At 41.6% G+C, this 24255-nt stretch overlaps 1 protein-coding gene across 1 annotated transcript in view; it reads left to right on the top strand.

Moving 5' to 3' along the window:
* Positions 1-23011, top strand: part of LOC104385546 (microtubule-associated protein 1B-like) — a 79721-nt gene extending 56710 nt beyond the window's left edge. The window contains exons 4-7 of the mRNA XM_009994017.1: positions 7933-13027; positions 13103-13891; positions 15994-16232; positions 22856-23011. Of these exons, the coding sequence (XP_009992319.1) occupies positions 7933-13027; positions 13103-13891; positions 15994-16232; positions 22856-23011 (6279 nt within the window). The remainder of the gene's footprint in view (positions 1-7932; positions 13028-13102; positions 13892-15993; positions 16233-22855) is intronic.
* The last annotated feature ends 1244 nt before the right edge of the window (positions 23012-24255 follow it).

Genomic DNA, 24255 nt, shown 5'->3' with positions numbered 1-24255 from the left:
GTTTAATTGCAGCAGATTTAAACAACCAGGTTTTCCCTTCTCTTTGAGATGAAGCATCTGTAAACCAAGCATTAACCATTTCACTCTTGTATTCTGGGACCTCTTTAATAGGACTGGGAGTTTTCATTATTAAATCCTTTTCATCTGCAGATCCAATTTGTTCCTGAATTTTTAATTGTTTATTTGGGTCTTCTTCAAGCTTGAAAAGGCCAGAATATTACTCAATTTGGCTGTACCACTTCCTGATTGTACCCTTTTGGGATATTCCTTCTGGAGGGGCCTTTCCAGACAGTACTTGGTTAACTACCTTGAAAGGGCCTTGGAGAATTATCCTTTGTTTTTTAATGATTTTGCTGACTTCTGTCAGTGCTGTGCACACTGTCAACAAACCCTTCTCCAGAATGGAATATCGCTTTTCTGAATCCTTGAATGATTGAGAGTAGAAGCCAACTGGTCGAGTACTCCCGTTAGGCCCTTGTTGCCAAAAGTGATATGATAAGGCACTGGCTGAGAACCCCCACTCTATTGTTATTGGATCCTCTGTGTGGAGAGGTCCCAGAGTCTGGCATGTCTGTGCCTCCAATAATAATAGTTCAAGGCCTCATAATGAGACTGATCCCATTCCCAATGACAATTCTTTTTCAGTAAATCATAAAGAGGACGTGCTATGATGGATAAATCTGGGATATGCTTTCTCCAATACTGAAGGGTCCCCAGTATTTCCTGTAGCTCTTACTTATTAGTAGGTACTTTTATCTCTCTCAGATGAGACAAAGTATCGGAAGGAATATTCCAGGTTCCCCCCTTCCAGTTTATTCCCAGAAATTTTGCCTCTTGGGAAGGTGGCTGCCGTTTTTCTTCAGGGACCTCTATTTGCATGTCTGTTAAATGCTTAGTTATGGCATCATAAACTGCTTTTACCTCCTTCTCACTCTGGCCCCCTATCAGCACATCGTCTATGTACTGATAGACCTTGACTTTGGATTTATTTTTGATTTCTGGAATGTTTTCCAGCTCACACACAAGCGTGTGGTGGGACAGTGTGGGTCATTGTTTATATCCCTGGGGCAACCTTGTGAAAGTATACTGCACCCCATCCCAAGTGAAGGCAAAATATTTTTGGTCCTCAGGATCAATAAGGATTTGGAAGAACATATCCTTTACATCAAGTGAGGCCAGCACTGGGTGTGCTGCTTCCTGGATTTCTAGTACCAGATCAGCAATGTTAGGTACAGCAGCTGTGAGTGTGTCTGTATTGGCATTCAATTTCCTGTAATCAACTGTCATTCACCATTTACCATTTGGTTTTCTTACAGGCCAGATTAGGGAGTTAAAGGGAGAATGGCAGGGCACAATAATGCCCTTTTGTTTTAAATCAGAAATTACTTCTTTGATGCAGCAATGGGGATGGAATATTGTCTCATATTTGTTATCCTGCTTTGTGGCAGGCGTAGAGCACACTGTAACAATTTAATCTCAGGTGCAGGACCCTACACTTGCCCTTGTTGAACCGCATGAGGTTCTCCTCTGCCCAGCTCTCCAGCCTGTCCAGGTCATGCTGGACGGCAGCACAGCCCTCTGGAGTGTCAGCCAATCCCCCCAGTTTGGTATCATCAGCAAACTTGCTGAGGATACACTCTGTCCCCTTGTCCAGATCACAGATGAATATGTTGAACAAGACCAGACCAAGTACTGACCCCTGGGGGACACCACTGGTTACAGGCCTCCAACTTGACTGCTCCATTAATCACAAACCTCTGAGTTCTGTCACACAGCCAGCTCTTCATCCACCTGTGAGGGACCAGCCCTCAGGACCTATTTTGGGAAATGGTGTCAAAACCCCATTGTAGCCTGCCTGGGAGGATGGAGACTGCAGTGATGGCCTACATATGGCCTTGGGCTTTCATAGATGAGATAACCACAATGACTGAGACAACAATGAGGGGGCATAGGTCTGCTCCAGCTGCTCACACATGTATGGCTCAATCACAGGTACTCGTTGTGAAATCAAGATTCTAGGCCTATAAAAGAGGGGGCTGCAATGGTGGGCTTTGGGAGTTCCATCAACATCGACTGTTGATACCGACCCTCCCCCGTTGGCTGGACCACCGACGCTGGATTCAGGACCAGCGATTTTCCTGACCTCAGTCTCTCTCTCTACTGTCTCCTCCCCTTTTCTTTTTATCCCCTTTTCCTTAATATATATATGTGGGTGGGTTTTTTTAGGTTGTTCAATATTAACTCCTATTAGTGTAATAAATTGTTATTTGTTATAAACGGACCTTGTGTGTCGCTGCACCCTAATCTGATCAAGGGGTATTGGACGGTCGAGCTTTTGCTCGGACTGTCATATATTTACTCTCTCTGGGAAAAGACCAGGTCTGAGAGAAGGATTTTGGGCCCAGCCACACCTCGGCTCCTCTCTGAAGGAAGTCTAGAAATCAAGGGGGTTCAATCCTAATCTCCCTGGGCCGCCCAGTCTGAGTTGTGACACATACAGGACTGGATCCAGCTGCACCTAGGCTCCTCTACTGCAGCAGGAGTTTAGAAAGCAAGGGGGTCCAGTTCTAACCTTCCTGGGTTATTAAATCTGGGCTGTGTCACCACTTCACTGTCCACTCATCTAGTCCACACTCAGTTTCCTAATGAGGATGCTATGGGAGACAGTGTCAAAAGCCTTGCTGAAGACAAGGTAGCTGACATCTGCTGCTCTCCCCTCATCCAGCCAACCAGTTATGTGATCATAGAAGGCTAGCAGATTGGTCAAGCATGATTTCTATTGATAAATCCACATTGACCACTCCAAATAACTTCCTGTTTTTCAACCTGTTTAGAGATGACATCCAGAATTAGTCTCTCCATCATCTTCCCAGGGATAGAGGTGAGACTAACTGGCCTGTAGTTCCCTGGGTCCTCCTTCTTGCCCTTCTTGAAGACTGCAGTGATATTGTCCTTTCTCCAGTCCTCAGGCACCTCTTCTGTTCTCCATGATGGAGAGTGGCTCAGCAATAACATCTACCAGCTCTCTCAGCACTCGTGGGTGCATGCCATTAGGGCCCATGGACTTATGGATGTCCAGTTTGGCCAAGTGGTCTCTAACCCAGTCCTCCTCTACTGAGGGAAAGTCTTCCTCTCTCCAGACATTTCCCCTTGCCTCCAGACTCTGGGATTCATGAGGGACAGCTTTAGCAGTGAAGACTGAAGCAAAGAAGGCATTCAGTAACTCTTCCTTCTCTGTGTCTTCCACCACTAGGACACCCACCTCATTCATCAGTGGGCCTACTTTTTCCCTAGTCTTCCTTTTTCTATTGATATACTGAAAAAACCTTTTCTTGTTGTCTTTAACCGCATTGGCCAAGTTGAGTTCTGCTTGAGCTTTGGCCCTTCTAATTTTCCCCATGCATAGCTTCACTACATCTTGGTATTCCTCATAGGATGCCAACCCCTTTTTTCCAAAGGCTGTAAACTTTCCTTTTGTTCCTGAGGTCCAGCCAAAGCTCTCTATTTAGCCAGGCTGGTCTTCCCCGTCGGCTCATCTTTCAGGACCTGGGCTGGCCTTCTCCTGTGCCTTTAAGAGTTCCTCCTTGAAGTATGACCAGCCTTCTTGGGTTCCTTTGCCCTTCAGGACTGTTTCCCAAAGGACACTCAACCATGCTCTGAAAAAGGCAAAAGTCTGCCCTCTGGAAGTCCAAGGTGGCAGTTCTGCTGGGTCCCCCCTTGCTTCTCCAAGAATTGAGAACTCTATCATTTCATGATCACTCTGCCCAAGACAACCTCCAACCTTTACATCCCCCACAAGACCTTCTTGTTAACAAGCAGCAGGTACAGCTGGGCACTTTCCCTAGTTGGCTCCCTCACCAGCTGTGTCAGGAAGTTGTCTTCCACACACTCCAGGAATCCCCAGGACTTTTCTCTTTCTGCTGTATTGTATTTCCAGCAGATATCTGGGAAGTTGAAGTCCCCCACGAGAACAAGGGCTAGCGATTGTGAGACCTCTGCCAGTTGCCTATAGAATATTTCATCATCCTCTACATCCTGGTTGGGAGGTCTCTCCCACCATTATGTCTGCCTTATTGGCCTTCCCCTTGATGCTTACCCATAAACACTCAACACTGCCATTCACAACGTTATGTTCTAGGCATTCAAATCTATCCCTAACTTAGAGGGCCGCCCCGCCACCTCTCCTTCCTTGCCTATCCCTTCTGCAAATTTGGTAGCCATCAATCATAGCACTCCAGTTGTGTGACTCTTCCCACCATGTTTCTGTGATGGCAACTATATCATAGTTTTCTTGCTGTACAATGGCCTCCAGCTCCTCCTGTTTGTTGCCTATGCTGCGTGCATTGGTGTAGATGCACTTCAGCTGGGCTAATTGTCCTGCCACTTTTTTGGGGGAACAAGCCCTGATTCCCACCTGACCACACTCAGACACTTCCCTAGTTACCAACCTATCATTAATCCTCATGTCTTCACTACCACATGCATTACCATCCCCTACCTCCATTGAAACAACAGACTGCAAGACCTTGCTAGCACTTTTACCCACAAGCACTGGCATGCTGCTCCCAGCCTCCTCTCTAGTAAGCCTGTTTTCATCCCCTTCCCCCTTCAAACCTAGTTTAAAGCTCTTTCAATGAGCCCTGCTAACTCTTGTCCCAGGATCCTTCTTCCCCTTTGGGTTAGGCTTTCCTCACGTTGCCAGCATGCCTGGTATTCCGTAGATCAACCCATGACCAAAGAAACCAAAGTCCTGCTGGTTACCACCAGTCTCGGAGCCAGGAGTTAATCTGCTGGCTCTTCCTGTTTGTCTCCTCATCAATCCCTGCTACTGGTGGGATAGAGGAGAACACCGCCTGTGCTCCTGATCCTTCAACCAGCCATCCCAGGGCCCTGAAGTCTCTCTTCATTGCCCTTGGACTTCTAGTAGCTACCTCATCACTGTCTACCTGAAATATTAGTAATGGGTAGTAATCAGAGGGCTGAACTAGGGTAGGGAAGTTTCTTTGTATATCCTTAATCCTGGCCCCAGGGAGGCAGCTGACTTTCCTAACAATTGGGTCTGGCCTGCATATAGGGCCTTCCACTTTAGAAGCAAGTCACCTATAACAAGGACCTGTCTTTTTTTAACCGAGGTTGTTTTGATGCGAGGTGTGGTCTGACTTTGCCTCAGTGACACCTCCAAGTTTAGTGAACCATCACCCTCATCACTATTTGGTTCCCTTTGCAGTGCATCATATCTGTTTTGCAAGGTCACCTGGGGAGGTGCAAACAGTTACTCTAGAGACACATCTACCACACACTTGTGCCATGCAGGAACTTGTTGCCATTGCTCCCTATCCTGTAGGCCATCACACTCAGCCAGGCAGAGAGAGGACAGGGAGTGGTCTGTATCATGAGACCCACCTGACTGTTGGGCTTGATTCAGGGAGGCTAAGTCATGACACCAACAGTCTATCTCACTCTCACACTCCCTGATAACTCCTTAGCCTCCCCATCTCCTCCTTCAGCTATGTAACTATGCTGAGTAGATATTTTTTCTGGTCACACCTCACACAACTAGTCTCTCTGCTGTCCTCTGGTATGAACAACAGGCTTAGGCACTCCCTGAGGCTGGAGACCTGGATAGCTGTATGTCTGTGTGGGACCTCTGTCTGGGTCACCACATTCCTCCTGGTGCAATGGCTTTTGCCCAAGTAAAAACCATAGTTAACACTGTTCTGGGAGAGCAATGACCACTAGTCAAGTTGTCTCTGAAGCCAAGGGACGGACTGTGCACTCATAGAATCATAGAACCATTCAGGTTGGAAAAGACCCTTGGGATCACCAAGTCCAACCATCATCCCTACTGTACAAAGTTCTTCCCTAAACCATATCTACTAACACCATATCCAAATGACTCTTAAACACATCCAGGGATGGTGTCTCAACCACCTCCCTGGGCAGCCTATTCCAGTGTCTGATCACTCTTTCTGTGAAAAAAAATTTCCTAATGTCCAGTCTAAACCTGCCCTGTTGCAGCTTGAAGCCCTTCCCTCCCTGCCCTTCGCGCCCTGCTCTCGTGAACTGCTGTGCGAACTGCTGCGCCACACCCTTTTGATGTGCCACACCGTGTTTGCCCATCCTGTTCACTGCACTCCCGGGTCACTCGTGCTCCCTAAGCGCTGTACTTGTATGTGACAGGGGTTAGGCCGCCTTCACCCTGTTCTCTGCCCACGCTGAGGCAGAGCCGTCCCCTATTGGTCAGGAGCTGTCACTTCCCGCTTGGGGCAAGGAGGCAGTCTCACTGTCTCTGCGCTTGTTGGCGTTGCCGTTGCCGCGGTTTCGCAGCCTCGGCAAAGAGTCCCACGACGCAATCAGACGTGATCCCTCCACCTCGGTGGCTGCGTTGAAATGGCATTCATAGAGAGGTCTCACCATCCGGCTGTACCTGGGAATGTGGATTCTCCAAAAACCCACAATGCCTAAGAATGCTTGTTTCTCTTTCTTATTAGTGGGTGGAGACATAGTATTTTGTTAACCATATCCATAAGGACATGTAGGCACCCATCTTGCCACTTAATTCCCAGGAACTGGATTTCCTGGGCAGGTCACTTGACCTTGCTTCTCTTTATGGCAAAACAGGCTTCCAGCAGAATGTGGTTTTCCTTCCTACCATTCTCAAAGATTTCTTCTGCTCCATTACCCTATACAATGATATCATCAATGTACTGAAGATGCTATGGAGCTCTACCCTTCGCCAGTGCAGCCTTGATCGGTCCACAGCAGATAGTTGGGCTGTGCTTCCCTGGGGCAGTCAATTCCAGGTGTACTGGATGCCTTTCCAGGTGAAAGCAAACTGGGGCCTGCACTCTGCTGCTATGGGAATAGAGAAAAAGGCATTAGCATTGTAAATAGTTGCATAACATTTAGCTGCCTTGGACTTCAGTTTGTATTGAAGTTCCAGCCAAGTGGCAGGTCTGGCAGCCATAGCTTCATTGTCCTCATTTCCCGCCTTTCCTGTATGTATACCCAGAAACATCGAAGAAAATGGTTGCACTTCTCAAACACAACATTGTGTCATGGTTTAAGACTGGGCGGGCAATTAAATGACTGACAGATGTTCTCTATTAACCCCTCTCCCTTCCCCTATAGGGAAAGGAGAGAGAATAAGGGAGAGAGACTTGTGGGTTGGAAACTAAACTACACAGCTTTAATGAAACAATAATGATTAAAAAGAAAGTAATGAAATATATACAAATATATGCAAAACCACTATAATGCTCCCCCCCAGTAATACATCATCACTGAGGCTGCAGAGCAGGCCCTGGGAAAATTCTGGATTTGACTCCTGGACTCAGCAGCAGATGGGAGCTGAATCTAGGAACACAGGGATTGGGATCAAAAGAAGACTGTGGATGAAGAAGAGCTTAACCCTTGTGATCTCTCAGATTTATACTGAGTATGACATGTATTGGATGGAATACTTTGTTTGGTCAATTTGGGTCACCTGTCCAGCCCACTCCTCCCTTTTCTTTCTGGCACATAAGAAGTTTAGTAGAACCAAGCAGTGAACTTGGTTTTGCATACCATTCTCCAGTGAGAACTATAAACATTGACCCTTATCAGTCCAAGAAGCAGACACTGACTGAAGAACACGCCATTAATTTCAGTCTCTTAGAAGAGACTGTTGTTCTGTCTTGGCTCAGACCAGGACATTGGGCAATGAGGAAGGGACCTTCTCTCATAAAACGCTCCTTTGTATTTAAAAAAAATACAGTAGTAAACTAATTGTGCTAACAGGTTCCTTTAGCTTATAGGATGGGTACTCAACAGTGCAGAAGTGAATGAAAAAGGTATAAACTATATGATCATGAAATATTATGTTCTGACATTAACAGTCATTAAAAAATTAATTTACATGCATCTTATTGGTTTTTTGTTTTACAACTCTAGATTGGCGAATTGTTGAGCACCACACACCCTGCCAACAAAGCTAGCTTAACTCTTTTCTGCCCTGAGGAAGGGGATTGGAAAGATTCCAACCTTGACAGACACAACCTTCAAGACTTTATTAACATTAAACTCAACTCAGCTTCCATATTGCCCGAAATGGAAGGACTCTCTGAATTCACAGAATATCTTTCAGAATCAGTAGAAGTGCCATCACCCTTTGACATTTTGGAACCTCCAACTTCAGGAGGCTTCTTAAAAGTCTCCAAACCCTGCTGTTATATTTTCCCAGGTGGAAGAGGGGACTCTGCATTGTTTGCAGTGAATGGATTCAACATGCTTATCAATGGAGGATCCGAAAGAAAATCTTGCTTTTGGAAACTTATCCGGCACTTGGACAGGGTAGATTCCATTCTACTCACTCACATTGGAGATGATAACCTTCCAGGAATCAATAGCATGCTTCAGCGAAAGATAGCTGAATTAGAAGAGGAACAGTCCCAGGGATCTACTTCCAACAGTGACTGGATGAAAAATCTAATCTCACCTGATTTAGGATTTATATTCCTTAATGTACCTGAGAACCTGAAGAACCTGGATCCTAACTTTAGAGTAAAAAGGAGTGTAGAAGAAGCTTGTTTTACTCTCCAGTATTTAAATAAATTGTCTATGAAACCAGAACCTCTTTTCAGAAATGTAGAAAATATCATTGACCCCATCATTTTGTTTCAGAAAATGGGAGTTGGCAAACTTGAGATGTATGTGCTTAATCCTGTAAAAAATAGCAAAGAGATGCAATATTTTATGCAACAGTGGAGTGGTACTAGCAAAGATAAAGCTGAATTCCTGCTATCAAATGGCCAAGAACTAGACATTCCATTATCCTATTTCAACTCTGTCTCATCCCTGATTGTGTGGCATCCAGCTAATCCTGCAGAAAAAATAATCCGAGTTCTGTTTCCTGGAAACAGTACCCAATATAATATTCTAGAAGGACTAGAAAAACTTAAACACTTAGACTTTCTTAAACAACCAGTGGTTACACAAAAAGACCTAACTGGGAACATTGCTAGTCCAGCTGTGAAACTAGCAAAGTTGAAAAAACGAACAGACAGCAAGGAGAGTCTGAAGCCTGTTTCAAAGACACCACCAAGCAAGCCTGTCAGAAAGGAATCTAAAGAAGAAACACCAGAGCCTGCAAAGCCTAGTCCAGCACTGGAAAAGGTTCAGAAACTGGAAAGCAAAGAAAAAGTTCCAGCTAAAAAAGATAAACCATCAAAAGTGGAGAACAAACCTGTAGTGACAGAAAAAGATGTAACAAGTAAAGAAGAGCAATTAGTAAAATCTGAAACTCTTGAAAAACAAGCTATAGATGTAAAACCAAAAGTGGCAAAGGAGAAGCCAGTGAAAAAGGAAGTCAAAGCAAAACTTGAAGAAAAGAAAGAGGAAAAAGAAAAAACAAAGAAAGAGGTTTCTAAAAAAGAGGAGAAAACACCCATCAAAAAAGAGGAAAAAACAAAAAAAGAAGAGATCAAGCAAGAAGTTAAAAAAGAGGTGAAAAAGGAAGAGAAGAAGGAAACTAAGAAGGAAGTAAAGAAAGAAGCTCCACCCAAGGAAGCAATAAAAGAAGGTAAAAAAGAAGAGAAGAAGGAAATTAAGAAGGAAGAAAAAGAAGCCAAAAAGGACATAAAAAAGATTCCTAAAGAAACAAAGAAGACAGCTTCTCCTTCGACTGAAGTAAAAAAAACAGCAACAAAGCCTAAGCCACAAAAGAAGGAGGAAGTTGCTAAAAAAAAAGCAGTACCTGCTGGAAAGCTAAAGGAAAAAGGAAAAATTAAGATTGTGAAGAATGAGATCAAAGTCAGTGGAGGACAAGTTGCCCTTGCAGCAGCTGAAGCCAGTGTCATAACTGTAGCAGCTGTAGAAATTACAGCTAGTGGAAAAGAACTTGAAGTGGAGAGATCCCTTATGTCTTCACCAGAGGATTTAACAAAGGATTTTGAGGAATTAAAAGCTGAAGAAGTTGAAACTATAAAAGAAACAAAACCTCAAGTTGCACTTATAGAGAATGAACTGAAACTCACTGGCACAGAACAAAAAGAGGCCTTTGAAGTCAAAAAAGAAAAATTAGGTAATGAAGAACCTGCCGAGTCCTCTGATGAAGGCATACCTACGACAGAGGCTGAGGGTGAGTGTGAACAAACACCTGAAGAATTGGAACCTGTGAAAAAGCACAATGAAAAGTTTGAAGATGAGGGAACTGGCTTGGAAGAATTATATGAAGAAGGAGATTATGAAGAAAAGGCAGAGACAGAAGAAGCTGAAGATGAGGAAGAAAAGACACCACTGAACACTGCAAAACCATATATGGAGGAAGCAAAAGAAATGGAAGAGAGTTCAGAAGAAATAATAGCTGAAGCAGATGCTAACATTAAAGCCAGGAAATCTATTGAAAAGGCAGATGATGAGGCAGCAGATGAACGGGCTGAGGAAGACAGGGAAGAAGCAGTAGAAAAGGCAGAAACTGAAGAGACTGAAGAAGAGGAGGAAGACAAAGCTGAAGACATCAGAGATGACGAGGAGACTGAAAAAATAGAAGCTGAAGAAGATTATGTGATGGCTGTGGTAGACAAAGCTGCAGAAGCTGGTGAAGTTGAAGATAAATATGGCCTACTCATAATTACACCAACAAAATGGTCAGAGCCTCAGCCTCCAGCAGTTGAACAGGCCTCTTCTATCCATGAAGAAACATTACCTGGTGGTTCAGAAAGTGAAGCCACTGCTTCTGATGAAGAAGACAGAGAATATCAACCTGAGGAATTCACTGCTGCTTCAGGTTATACACAGTCTACCATTGAAATATCCAGTGAACCAACTCCAATGGATGAAATGTCTACACCCCGGGATGTCATGAGTGATGAAACTAACAATGAGGAAAGCGTGTCACCTTCGCAGGAGTATATGAACATTACCAAGTATGAGACATCAGTATACTCTCAAGAGTTTGCTAGACCTAATCTTTCTTCACTTTTGTATGCTTTTAATAATTTATCAGAGGCCACAGAATGTAAAGACTATAATGCCTCAGCTTCTACCATCTCACCACCTTCTTCATTAGAGGAAGACAAATTCTGCAAATCTGCATTCCAAGATGTATATTGGCAAAAAGGAAGTGAAATACAAGGCACTGTCAAATTCGAAATCAAAGAACCCTATCCAGAAGATGATGGAAAATGTAGTCCAGCCAAGAGTCTAGGTGAGAATTTGTCCCCTCCATCACCCATTGCCAAAACACCACTGAGTGAACGTAGTGTGAACTTTTCATTCACTCCCAATGAGATCAAGGTCTCAGCTGAGCCTGTCCCTGTCAATGTACATCAAGAAGTTGCTGAAGAACACTGTGCAAGCCCTGAATATAAAATATTAGAAGTAGCATCTCCCTCACAGTCTGCTGCTGGTAGTGCTGGCCACACACCTTATTATCAGTCTCCCAGTGATGAAAAATCAAGTCAGCTTTCCTCTGAAACCAATGAAAAGTCAACAGAAGCTCCTGTTAGCTTTGAACTCAGTGAAGTCAAAGATGAGTCTGAAAAACCCACAATAAGCCCTCTGGATGAGCCTGTTCCAGATTCAGAATCTCCTATTGAAAGTGTTCTCTCACCTCTACGGAGTCCATCACTGATATGTTCAGAGACCACTTATGATACATTTTTGAGTGCTGATGTAAAATCTCCCACCAGAGATTATGGAAGTCCTTCTGAGAGGAAACCTGAAAAAGAAAAATCACTTGTTCAGATGAGCCCAGCTTCTGAGGCCAGCTCTGTGAGCCTTTTTCAAGAAAAACAAGATGAAAAAACCATGGATTTTATGGTAATTAAGGAAGGCTTCAGTCTACAAAGGAAAACAGAACATACAGAACCCAGCAGCTCCCAGTCTTCACTGGTCTTGGATGAGCAGAAATTAGCAGGTGATCTCTCACCTACTCAAATAGATATCAGTCAATTCGGTTCCTTAAAAGAAGACAACAAAATGTCTATTTCTGAAGGAACTGTTTCTGACAAGTCTGCAACACCAGTTGATGAGGTTGTAGCAGAAGACATCTATTCCCATATAGAAGGAGTAGCTTCTGTCTCTACAGCATCTGTTGCTACTAGTTCATTTCCAGAACCAAATACTGATGATGCATCTCCTTTGCATGCTGAGGTTGGATCCCCTCACTCTACTGAGGTTGATGATTCTCTGTCAGTGTCAGTTGTACAAACACCAACAACATTTCAGGAAGCAGACATGTCTCCATCTAAGGAAGAGTGCCCAAGGCCCATGTCAATTTCTCCACCAGATTTCTCACCTAAAACCTCAAAATCAAGAACCCTGGTGCACGATCACAGAGTTCCTGAGCAGTCAACCATGTTATTTGAATTTGGTCAGGAGTCTCCTGAGCAGTCTTTAGCAATGGACTTTAGTAGGCAATCTCCAGCCTGTCCTACTGTAGACACGAGTATACACCATATATCTGAAAATGGACCAACAGAAGTAGATTATAGTCCTTCAGATATACAGGAGCCTACTTTTGCACAGAAGATTTCCCCTGTGGAGCAGTCATCTTACTCTCAGGAGAAGGATATTTCAGAAATTATTTCAATTTCTCAAATTGAAGCTTCATCCTCAGCTTCATCAGTTCATACACCTTCTCAGTTAACTTCACCACTGCCAGAAGAAACTTTTTCAGGTGCTGTTCCACTCAGAGATATGTCACTACATTCTCCTTTTACCTCTGAAACGGTACATAGCCTAGGAGAAAAGCTATCACCAAAGTCTGACCTATCTCCATTAACTCTAAGGGAATCTTCTCTGTACTCTCCTAGTTTTCCAGATTCACCTCCTGCAATCACAGAAGCAGTGTCAGCTAGTCACACATCTTTGTTGTTGCTGCAAGTGTCCTCTGTCAAAGCATTTGGTTACCAGGAACCCCTAATAAAGCACAGTCCAGAACCTTTAATCAGCCCAGAAAAGGAAGATTCAGAGAAAAGCAGCAGGTCACTAGAAGAACTTAGTTATTCTTACAAGGACACAGAGAAAACTACTAGGTCACCAAAGGGTATTAGCTACTCCTATGAGGCAGTTGAAAAAACTAGATCACCTCAGGCCATAGATTATTCCTATGAGATAACAGGGAAAGCTACTAGGTCACCTGAGGCCACAGATTATTCTTATGAGATGACAGGGAAAACCACGAGCTCACATCCTAAAACTGAACTTTCACCCTCATTTATCAACCCAAATCCCTTTGAGTGGTTTGCAAGTGAAGAACAGTCTCAAGAAAAGCCATTAGCTCAATCTGGGGGAGCCCAGCCACCTCCTGGGGGAAAGCAGCAAGGGCAGCAATGTGATGAAACCCCTCCCACATCTGTGAGTGAGTCTGCCCCATCTCAGACTGATTCAGATGTTCCCCCCGAGACTGAGGAATGTCCTTCCATCACTGCAGATGCTAACATTGATTCAGAAGATGAGTCAGAAACCATTCCGACAGACAAGATGATTATGTACAAAAAAACTGACCCGCCACCTGTCCCAATGCAGGATCATAGCCCTTCTCTGAGGCACCCTGATGTCTCCATGGTTGATCCAGAGACTTTGCCCATTGAACAGAATTTGGGTAAAACTTTGAAGAAGGAACTCAAAGAAAAGACAAAGACAAAAAAGCAGGGTACTAAGACCAAGTCATCTTCTCCTGTTAAAAAAAGTGATGGTAAATCAAAACAAGTGGCTTCACCAAAACCAGCTATAAAAGAATCTATAGACAAAAATTCCAAAATGGGTTCTCAAAAAAAGAAGCAGTTTGTGGAGAAGTCAAACAAAAATATCTCTATTCCAGAAGTAAAGTCTCGAGTGGAAGAGAAAGATAAGGACACCAAGAATACAGCAAATACAACATCCAAGTCAGCAAAGACTGCAACCACAGGTATCCCTAATGTTAATGTTTTCTTAGTTGTTGCAGTGAAGTTAGGTTGCCTTTGTATCAGCTGAGAATGAGGTTTGTAGCAAACCTCCAGAGAAAGTCTATGTTTTAAATATAAATCTGGCATATCAAAGCCACATTTAAATGAATGAAATTCACTGCATTAAGTTTTTCAGTCTGAGAAACTTGATGTGTCGGTTTGCTCAGATGTAAAGAATTAGAGTGCATCACATGTAAAGAACTTAATACTTGTTGTCTGACTTGTTAACAAACTAATAGATTTAAAAGTACTAGTTTTGTAGGGGAAGTGAAATCAGTAGTAAAGTGAACCACTTTATTCATTGTAACAATCATGCAGACACAATGCTCAATATAAAATAATGCAATTTAATATTGTGAGAGGCAAAGGTACTCTCAGACATTGGATGCTTTAGTTACTTTTCTGGATTATTTTTTTTAAAAACGATAACAGTAGTAAGAGCATTTTCAATGAGCTGAGTATGTATATCACATAATCCAGTTAAAGTCTTATGCCATCAGTGATGACCAAACATGCAGAAAATTAATGTAATTTTTAATTAATGTTGTGTATTCTAAGTAGTAATCAAATATTAATTAGATTACTGAAGGACGCATTGTGCTAATATGTTGTTTCTGGCAGATCTTGTTAGAGAGCGTTTTGTGGATAGTTTGATTTTGCTGTTGTCAGGACTGATGTTCTTGAAAGCTTTTTACAAGGAGCACGTCTAGGATTCAGTATAAGCAAACTATTAAATATTGGGTATGTTACAAAATCCTATAATATTTCATCATAAAAAAATCTGTGATACATCTTGGAGCATACTTCTCAGGTATATGCTAGAGCTGAAGACAAGGCTCTATTCGATAATGACATTTAAGTGCAAAATGTAACATCTAATATTTTATCCAGTGTTGGTATCCACAATTCAGAAAGATGTATCACAGATGTTTTATGATGAAAAATTATAACAGATTTTGTAACATACCCAATATTTTAAAACTCTGTAATTCAGGAAATCTTATAATATTATAATGCTTATTTGGCACATTGCCCTATGATGAATGGCAGTTCACACTAGACAATTATATTGGACTTTCCTGGCTTTACAATATGTGATCCTAAATAGATTGTATTGCTAAGAGAATTTAGTTTACCAAATTTCATCCTCTGTAACATCATGAGAAAGCAAATAAAACATAAATTATGATCATCTGGATACAAATACTGGTTAAATCCTGATTGTCAGTTCACATAATGATCCAGGGTGTAGCAAAAGCAGCTTTTTTGGTAGCATTTTTAATGCAAGTGTTTGAACTTCCTTTTGACTGAACCTCTTCTTAAAACAGATACTGCACTATGTATAACAGCAAAAACATGCTTCCCTCTACTTTTTGTAATAAGTGGCTAGTTTATGTATGCAAATAGGGATCTAACAGACAGACAAACACTTCTTCTCAGTTTCCTGAAGTAATTGTGTTAGGAAACTTCTCTGTTCTCCCAAGATCCTCTTTGCCCCTCTTTCTGCTCACATGTAGCAGCTTCCTGATGCACCTGTAAGACATTCTGAGCATATCAACAACTACTATGTCTTGGTATGTGCTCATACCCCAAATCTCAAGGCCGCTTCTGCATGATTCCCTGTGTAACCCTTGCTTTTATAATAACGCATACCAGAGACTTTTGAAAAACTACTTCTTGGAAAACAATACTGCCATTTATTGAATGGTAATTCAGTAATCACAGCCCTGTGTAGTAATTGTTGGATAATAACAGTATATTACTGGGAAAAGTTCAGTCAAATGTTGGTTATGTAGTAATGAGTTTTTATTGTATCATATAGCTAGTTACTTTTATTCCATTTTTTTCCTCCTAGTATAATTGTAATTGGCATACAACAAAGCTGGAACGTGTCATTAGATGTAGGAGCGTAATGCCAGGGGACACAGAAGTACAATTGTAGCTATGTAATGCTTAACCAACAATAGCATTTTTAAGAATATCATCACAGTGGTTGTAATGGTATTTAACAAATGCATGTTTTAACCAGTCTATGATATACTCTTTTGTTGCTTGATTTCCAAAGGACTTGGGAATAGTAAGTCAGCAAAATATACAGCGGTTCCTCCAGGACCTCCAGTGTATTTGGATCTGGTGTACATTCCTAACCACAGCAATAGCAAGAATGTCAACACTGAGTTTTTCAAGAGGGTGCGGTCATCCTACTACGTGGTGAGCGGGAATGATTCTGCAGCTGAGGAGCCAAGCAGGGCTGTTCTGGACTCCCTGCTGGAGGGCAAGGCCCAGTGGGAGAGTAGCATGCAGGTATGCTGTTCACTAGTATTTCTGCCTGGAAATTTAATCTTCTCTGGGAAGCAACTACAGGAAACCAGAGCACTTTTGGAGTGGGCAGCGGCTACTGGGAACAGGAGTTCCCAGGCTGGGCACCTTGTTTCACCAGTGATGTGAGAGGACACACAAGTGAAGCACAGAGCTGCACTATAATCAGCTGCTCCCCCATTTCTGGCCCTTCTGACCTATCTCTGCAGAATAAACCAATTGGAACTGGTTTACAGGATCATTTGGCTATTTTATCTTGTTGCTATACCATATATGATCCAAGTTTGGAAATCTTGCAGTTTGTAAGCAGGAAAGAAAAGTGAATGTTTCATGATCTATATGGTAATAATGTACACTTGTGTCACCGTTTGACTTAGGTTTGACAACAATGCCCTCGATCCCCTCCTCCTCCCACCCAGGAAAGGAAGGAGAGAGAGAATTAGGAGAGAGACACTGGATTGAAAACTAAACTACACAGCTTTAATTAAACACCAATGATCAAAGAAAATATATAGAAATATATACAAATGTGCTTAGGAAATGTACAAAACCCCTGTTGCCTCCCCCCACCCCCAGCAACTCCCACAGCACTCTCTTTAGCTGCGAACAGTCCCGAAAATTCCTGGATCGCTGCTGGAGAAAGCAGAGAGTGATGAGGGTCAGGAGAGCTTGAGCCTAGGGGTTGATGGTGATGGATGGAGTTCTCCCCAGATGCTGGTCATGGACAGAAGAGAAGGGAAGAAGAAGCAGGAAGGAAGTTGTCTTCTGTGATCTCTGACCTTCCTCTGAGCTTACGTAGATATATGGAATGGAATATCTCTGGCCAATTTTGCTGTCTGTCTATTATCAGTCATTCTAGTTGGAACACTCTGCTACTAGTTAAAAGAGAGCTCACTGAAGGAAAAAAAAATCAGTAAAAGAAAAACTGGCTTCATCCTGGCTCAAACCAGGACAATGTGGTTTCTGTGACTATTGAAGTAAAACACAATCACCCCCCCCCATATGATTCCTACAAGAACAGAACAGTTTCTTCTAAGGCCTTATCTTGATCAAGCCTGACTAGGCCCCAACACCCCCCCAAATAATCAAAATCTACTCAAATCAGTAACATTTCCCCCCTTTGAAAGTTTTTTAAATTATTTCAATACTTTAACACTGAAGAAAATTACTTGTTTTGCTTTACTATATGCTGGTGGGAGCCTTGTTATCATTTCTCTTTCATCTTGTTTCTCAATACTGCACTTATAATCATGTGATTAAACACAGTTTTGCTGTCAATTTGCCTTTTCAAACAAGAGTAGATCAACATTATCATTAGGAAAAATAGTAATAAAACAAATAATGTGCCAATTATTTTATCCATTAACTCAGATTCCAGCCTGATCCACTAAAAATCTTATCTATCCAGTCCTCTGACATAGATTGTCTATCTTCTCTGATCTTCCCTGATAATTCTAAATCATGTTCTACATCCTGAGTTACATTTGGAATGTGTATGCAACAATGGTCCACGCTGCCTCTTAGGTATCCACAAACTCCATGCTCTTTCAGTAAATCTAATGCCATTCTATTCTGTAAAGTTATTCTTGAGGTTGCCTGTAACTGCAAATTTAATTCTCTAAATCCCTTCTTTGTGATGTTCACCAGCTTTTCCACCTGTCCAGTCAGTTGATAGATCCATTCCCTGTTTCTATAAGATGTTATGGGATTTAAGAGGGATTCTAGAACCCAGCCAATTTTTACTCCTGTCAGTGGTTCATTCCATATTTCATCTGTCTCTGATCTCTTTACTTGCTTTATTTCCAAATTTTCTAGGGATCCCTTAAAGGGTGATTTTTTCTAAATTTGTCACAAAGTTGGCATACCTAAGATGATCTCTTTTACTTTTCCATCCAAAGGCAGATGTATTGTCCAGGTTCCATCACTCATTGCCCAAACTAAATGTCCTGGGCTCTGAATTGTTCCTCCTTTGGGTATATAGGTTTTAGTTAAAATAAGACTATTCTTAAGTCCTTGACATAGACACCCATATTTTAAGGCCACAACCAAAGAGGGAATTTTCTGAATTACTAGGTCCACAGTACTGCAATTGTATACTTTTTCACATTTCCACCGAGACACTAACTTTTCCTTTTCTCACAGTGTACTTCCTCTATCATTTATTGATGGAAACAACATATACAACATATATAGACATATACTGAAATTGAGACAATATAGGCATGGACCATATAGAATCCCACTGCATCTCTGTTTCTTGTATATTCTGATTTGTTTCTTGACATCTATATTCCATAATTATTTGGCTAACATTTCTCTTAATTGGTTCAGTGTAAGAACAATATCCTCTATTTCTTTCATCACAAGTTGGTCCACTACAAAAAAAACACATATGAGTTGATAGATCTCTTATTGATTCAAAACAAAAATTTGGTAACTTTTGACAATCAGCTCTGTTCCCCGGATATTTCCATTTCTTCCAAATGTTTTCTACTTGTTCTTGCCATTCAACAATGGGGACCTGCTTACAATGGGTATTCTCATTTTTGTGCTCTATATTGGTTAAATTCATTGTTAAAATTCCCCATGAAACAGATTCACCTACTGCTCTTGGCACTGGTAAACAAGCAGTAATCTATGTTACATTCTGCAAGTTGGCAAATTCTTTAATTAAGCCAACCATTAAATTTTCTTCTGGTGCTTTCCTTGGGAGTTACATCAGCTGATCCGTTTCTACCTATTTTATTTCTCACCTTCAAATCTAAATTTTCTCTCTTAATTTTGATCTCAAACCAGGCTCCCACTAGCATTAGTCTCCAAATCAAAATGAGACCTATAACAACAATCCCAAACTGGTATGTAAAATTAGACATGTTTTAGAGTTGATTTTAAAGTCTCTGGATCTCTATTGATGATCTTCCATGAAGAGGATGCCTTCTTCACTCTGGTGTAGTGGAGCCACGCCTCTGATTCTGCGATCTTGATGGCTGTAAAAGTAGTTAGCAGCATCTGAAAGGGTCCTTTACAGTGTTCCTGCAAGGGTTCAGAGGTCCATGTATTTACGTAGATGTAGTCTCCAGGTTGAAAATCATGCATGGGATTTTCTAAAGAGAGAGGTCTGTTCCACACCACTGCATCCCAGATTGCAGTTAAGGTTTTTCCTAGAGAAAGCAGATTGTTATACACATCTTGTTTTCCTTTTACATGCATGTTTGGATTTGGTTCTGGGATTCATATGGCTTCCCATATAGTAATTTGTAAGGACTGACTGAGGTGCCACTTTTTGGCTATACCCTGATCTGCAACAATGCCAATGGGAGTGCCTGGGGCCACTTCAAATTAGTTTCTTGGCATATTTTGCTAATTTGCCTTTTTAGTGTCTGATTCATCCTTTCTACTTTTCCACTAAATCGTGGCCTCCATGGTGCATGTAAATCCCAAGTAATTTCCAGGGCTTTGCATACACTTTGCATAACTTCAGCAACAAAATGTGGACCTCTGTCTGAAGAGATCCCAATAGGTACTCCAAACCTCTGAATTATTTCCTGTAATAGCCATTTTACAACCTCTTTTGCCTGTGTAGTGCGACAAGGAAGGGCTTCTGGCCATCCTGTAAAAGTGTCAACCCCCACCAGAATGTACTGATACCTATTTTGTCTGGGTAGCTCTGAAAAGTCTATTTGCCATTAATCACCTGGTTCTCTGCCAGATTTGAGCTTACCCATTTGAACGCTTTTTTTCATCATTAGATCATTCTTTAAACACACATCACATTTTGCAGTTATCATTTTGGCTATTCCTAGCATTTTGACTGATACCACTTGCCTTTTTAAAAAGATTAATAAGGCTTCCACACCCCAATGATATTCTTGGTGTTTTGTCTGAATTACTTCTCTCATTAGGAGGGGTGGTACTACTACCTGTCCATTAGGTGTGACCCACCATCCAGACAGATTTTTCTTTGCAACCAATAATTTTCCTAATTTTTCATCCTCTTCTGAATGTTTAGGCCTCTCCTTTGGGAGAGTTATCATTTTGGTTGGAATTAAAAGCATTTGTAAAGATTTTTTTCTCACTGCCTTTCTGGCAGCCCTATCTGATAAGTTATTCCCTCCGATCTCTTGTATTTCCCACCTGATATGCTTTACAGTGCATGCTTGCCACTGCTTGCAATAGTTGCAAAATGTAATTTTGATGTTTAATATTTGATCCTCGGGATAATAAACCTCATTCTTTCCACAGGATCCCATGGACATGTACTATCCCAAGGGCATATTTTGAATCAGTCCAAATGTTTACCTTCTTTCCTCCACTTAATTCAAGGGCCCTGGTTAAAGCAATAAGCTCTGCTTTTTGGGCTGAAGTGGTGCCAGACAATGCTTTTGCCTCTATGATCGATTTTTCAGTTGTTAGCGCATATCCGGTGTATTGAACTACGTTTCACAAAACTGCTGCCATCTGTGTACAACTCCCAGTCAGGATCTTCCAACAATGTGTCTTTCAAGTCCTCTCGACTGGAATACACGTTTGATGGTAGCGAGGCAGTCATGTTCCAGCTGTCCTTCTTCCTGTGTAGAACTTAAAAAGACTGCAGGATTTACCAGGTTGTACAGTCAACACCACCTGGTATTTCATCATTCTGCTAGGGTACAACCAATGTCCCCCCTTTTGTTCTAAAACAGTTATGACCATATGTGGGACATACACTGTTATTGTTCTTCCCAAAGTCAGTTTTTGGGCTTCTTGGATAAGCATCACTGTAGCAGCAACTACTCAGAGACAAGTAGGCCATCCCTTACAGTATCCAGTTGTATGGAGAAATATCCAACTAGTCTCTTCCAGCTTCTGGGTCAATACTCCTAACGCTAGATGCTGTCTTTCATGAACAAACAACTGGAAATCTTTGGTTAAATCTGGAAGTCCCAGGGCAGGTGCAGACATTAATGCTTGTTTCAGGTCTCTAAAGGCCTGTTGCTGATGTGGACCCCATACAAAGGGAGAGTTCTTTTGAGCTTCATACAACGGCTTGGCTATTAGACCGTAAGTCATTATCCAGAGGCAACACCACCCGGCCATTCCCAAGAAGTCAGTTCATGAACATTTTTGGGCTTCAGGATGTCACAAATGGCTTCCTTATGGTCTGTTCCCAATTGCCGTTGTCCTTTTGAAATCTCAAAGCCCAGATATATTACAGTCTGTCTTGTTATTTGGGCTTTGTTTCTGAATACCTTGTACCCGTTTAGTCCAAGAAAATTTAGAAGTTCTATTGTCACCTTTATGTAGGTGGATCTCTCTTCTGTAGCAATAAGTATGTCATCCACATATTGTAGAAGCAAATGTTCCAGATTCATTCTTGAATCATCTTGTTTCCATATCTCAAGTTCTTTTGCCAGTTGCTTTCCAAAAATTGTCGGGCTGTTCTTAAATCTTTGTGGTAGTCTTGTCCATGTTAGCTGCATCTTTGTGGATTCTCCCATTCAAAAGCAAACAGTTTCCTGCTTTCCTCGTCCAGGGGTATGCAAAAGAAAGCATCTTTTAAATCAAGCACTGTAAACCACTGATGTTCCTCCCTTAAAGTTGTTAACAGAGTGTATGGATTTGCCACTACAGGGCGTATGTCCTTAACTATATGATTTATAGCACTCAGATTCTGTACCAACCTATACTCACCTGAAGGTTTTCTCACTGGTAAGATTGGGATATTGTATCTGGGTTCACATTCTTTGAGAATTTTATATTCTACAAACTTATCAATCAACTTCTTAATCCCTTTCCTGGCTTCTGGTTTGATTGGATGTTGTTTAATCCTCACTGGCTTTGCACTCTCTTTCAATTCTATTTTCACAGGCTGTGCTAATTTTGATTTGCCAGGCTTATCTGTGTCACATACTGTAGGGATTACTGTCAAATCCATTTGTGGAATTTCTCGTTCTTTTCTTTTTTCGTGTATCATCAAGATTTCTTCTGTCTTTGACTCAGGTATCTTTAGAAGGAGCTCTCCATTTTCAAAAACAATTTGTGCATTTAATTTAGATAGCAAATCTCTCCCTAATAAGGGTATCGGGCATTCTGGTACATACAAGAATTCATGTGTGATTATTTTATTTTCAAATTTCAAATCCAGGGGTTGAAGGAATGGCCTATTTTCCTCCTTCCCTGTGGCCCCAATTATATTTGCTGTTTTGGTGCCCAATTTCCCTTTACAGGTATTCGAAACTGAGAATGTTGCTCCGGTATCCACTAAAATCCTCCTTTTCTCCCAGCTTGATTACAACCAGACATTCAGCTGGGTTCCCCTCAGGTCCCCTTCATTCCTCTATAATCATCAATTTTGCTGCCTCCTGCTGATCTCTTAACTTTGGACACTCTTACCTCCAATGCCCTTCACCTCTACAGTAAGCATGTTGATTTATTCCCAAAGGAGCATTAAAGTTCTGGTTTCCAAGGTTTACAAGTCCACCTCTCCCTACAGCCCCCCTTCTTCCCCCGTGTCCTCAGCCTCTCACTGGTGCTCCTGTTACCACTGCCAACAGCCTGTTCTCCCTTGTTCTCCAATTATCAGTTCTTATCAGTCCATTCCTCAAGAGTTCTCCTGTTTTGTGTTGCAGGTGACCTTAATTCCAACCCATGACTCAGAAGTGATGAAGGAATGGTACCAAGAGACGCATGAGAAACAGCAGGACCTCAACGTCATGGTTTTGGCAAGCAGTAGCACTGTTGTTATGCAAGATGAATCATTTCCTGCATGCAAGATTGAACTGTAAGAACAAGATCAGGACCATGCACCACAAGATTTAACTTTGTTTCCAGCAATTGTTCAGTTTGAAAGCACCTTTTCTAAAAATTCAACCCTTCTATTTCAACTGCTGAATTATATACCTGAAAAATGCTATGCTGTGTCACAGTGATGCAAGTCACTAATATTTTTCAGTCTTTGCTGATTGCTAAGGGAAATAACAATATTCCCATAGTAGGGTTCAGATTACTGCAAAAATACAGATCCAGTTTCATCTCTGCTGATCATTTGGAAGCCAGGTAGAGGCATTTGCCCTCTAAAGAAACACAAAGAGAGAGAAAGAGAGAGAGGGGTAGGAGGAGAAAGTAGTAAATAATTAGATCTCCAGTAGTCTCATGGCAATAGCTGTATTGCTTACTGCAGTCTGTTTATTCACTCACATGAAAAGGGGGTTTTAAATTTTTATCAATCTGAGCTACCACTAAGGAGGTCCTTACTTTACAGAACTATGTTAGCTGGAAAATAAGAAGCACCAGAATGTGGCTAGGTAGGGACATACAACCTAAACTACTCATTAGCAGTTTTCCACTTTAATTTGAACTCTGCATAATCTACATACCATACCAATTGTAGATCAAATTCTAAAACCTTTCTTTCAACATGCAGAATTGTTGGTCTAAGGCATGCTCCCAGTAAAAATCCACTCACTCCAATCAGAACTGACAAGTCCACATGCTTTAACACCCATGTCCACTGTCGATTAACTGAAGCAAAATTCCAAAGCAGTTGGTTGTACATACAGTAGACAAATTGCCTTAGAAAGTGATTTGAATGTACAAAGAAACTTGATGCACTTATTTTTTAATGTTGAGACAGCAAAGTTATAAATCATGTAGGATCATAGTTGCACCAGTAAAAAAGTGTGAGTTTGCATGTGTGGTACTGAAACCTATCTGACTGGTCAAATGGCTTGGTACTATGAATCACGTATGTTAGTTCTGTGAACAATTCATTGATGCACCAGGACAGTTCAACAAGGCAAAATGAGCTTTTTTTTAAAAAAAAAAAAGCTTCTTTTGTACTGTAGAAGCAAGATTGAAGTGGTGTCCAGTATCAGAATTGCAAAACAGTGAAACACTCAGGATTATGAAAAAGATTATCTGCAAGTTTCTACAGTATTCAACCTTCCTTTGTCTTACCTTATTTTACTTGTTTAATTTAAGAGGAAACATGGGAACAAATGTACAGAAGCCTTTTTTTTGTTAGTGTTGT

The sequence above is a fragment of the Chaetura pelagica genome, unplaced genomic scaffold (assembly GCF_000747805.2).
Source record: "Chaetura pelagica isolate M959 unplaced genomic scaffold, ChaPel_1.0 scaffold800, whole genome shotgun sequence".
Taxonomy (NCBI): Eukaryota; Metazoa; Chordata; class Aves; order Apodiformes; family Apodidae; genus Chaetura; species Chaetura pelagica.
Note: the sequence above shows the minus strand (reverse complement) of the source record. Positions and strands in the feature narration are given on the sequence as shown.